Source organism: Trypanosoma equiperdum (genome assembly GCF_001457755.1).
Source record: "Trypanosoma equiperdum strain OVI genome assembly, contig: ctg_995, whole genome shotgun sequence".
In the NCBI taxonomy this organism is placed as follows: Eukaryota; Euglenozoa; class Kinetoplastea; order Trypanosomatida; family Trypanosomatidae; genus Trypanosoma; species Trypanosoma equiperdum.
The window spans coordinates 24,856-26,467 of record NW_027124970.1 but is presented as its reverse complement, the minus strand read 5'-3'; the positions used below and the strand labels follow the sequence as shown (position 1 = coordinate 26,467).

The 1,612-nt window shown below is 45.5% G+C and overlaps 1 pseudogene across 1 annotated transcript in view; it reads left to right on the top strand.

Moving 5' to 3' along the window:
* The first annotated feature begins 877 nt into the window (after positions 1-877).
* The window catches only part of TEOVI_000543300:pseudogene, an 811-nt pseudogene continuing 76 nt past the window's right edge, over positions 878-1,612 (top strand). Inside the window, exon 1 of the mRNA in view lies at positions 878-1,612. Coding sequence covers positions 878-1,612 — 735 coding nt within the window.

Here is a 1,612-nt window from a genome sequence, read left to right as displayed (position 1 = left end):
ATAACGCTCGCAGGTTACCGTTTGGCCACACATCTCAACACCGTGCTGAGAGTGCGAGGGGAAAAACGAGAAGCGAATCCGGACTATGTAGGAGGTGATGAGCATCTGTTTGCTGAAGACCAGTGAGGCAGTCGTAATTTGTGCGTTATATTTTGTAAAGAAAAAGTTGCGTAAGCACTTGCTATGTTTGTTTAATGCTTTTTTCTGTCTTGCGCTTTGTTGTTCTCTGGTTTGTGAAGGATATGGCGGAATCGAAACCGTTGGTACATCTCACGTTATCTGCTGCGGGGCACACCAGATACGGTATTTGTGACCGTTCTCGGGGTTTCCTGTTGCTGTCCTCTTGGCTTCGTTGTTCAGGTTTCCTGCCTATGTTGCCTTCTCCTCTCTGCTGTGATGTGCAGTGCCGTGGTGGGCCTTTTGGTGACGCTCTCCGAATTGTGGAGATTGCTGGATCCCGTAGATTTCATGTACAAATGCCATCGTCACGTTAGGAGTGTGGCTCAATTTTTGCGCTTGTCTATTGAAGCCAACTTCCATATAAATATTCGTTTGCTCCAATCACCCCCCACTATAAAAGTTATGCTAATATAACCTGTTGTAGTTGTAATGGGGCTTGCCTTTTTGTGGTTGTTTTACCTTTATCTATTCGTTCATCGTCAACGCAAATACTTACGCCCCCTAACCCTTGGTTCTTTGTCTTGTGTCTCACCAATGTGATACTGTTCGTAGAAAACCAATCAGGGTGAATACAAACCGACCGTAGTAGGTGTTCACACGAATAAAAACTACAGATACAATTTATACAGTTTTCCGTAAGCGCTTGACAAAGAGGAAAAGTGGGAAATACCTCGAAAAGGGAAGACATCTCAACACCATGAAGAATCCATCACTTTCATCACTTTGCATAACCTTGGCTCTGATTACTTCCTTCATTCCAGCGGCTGTTGATGGATGGTGGGATTTCGGCCATATGGTTGTTGCTGAAATAGCCCGACGTAACCTTGACAATGATGTAGCCAGGGTGGTTGAGACATATATACAACACTTGAGCGAAAGCGGGCCGTTCCCGAATATTCCCGATTTCGTTCAAAGTGCCTGTTGGCCAGATGATTTGAAGCGTTACCGCATGGATGCCATGGACGGCTGGCACTATACGGCCAATATGTACATTAGGGATGGCTTTAAACCGAACGTAACTCTTAAACAAAAGTCCGATGTTGTAAGTGTTATCAACGGTTTGTCGAAGGCACTAAGACGGACAGATACTCCCATATATGTGCGATCCTTTGCCCTTGCCCATCTCGTACATTACTATGGTGATATTCATCAACCTCTGCATACGACTTCGCAGGTTTCCGCTGATTATCCGGAAGGAGATCAGGGTGGCAATTTGGTGCATGTGGATTTCAGAGGGGTCCCAATGAAGCTCCATGCCGTGTGGGATTCCATTTGCCGGGGTCCTTCAGAGTCATTGGAGCGGCCCCTTAATACGGAGGATTACTCTAAAGTTAGAGATTTTGCCACTAAACTGATTGCAACGTACAAATTTTCAGAAGGCGAGAAAAAGAAAACTGGCGCCACCGCAATATCGAAGGAGGGCTCTAATTTT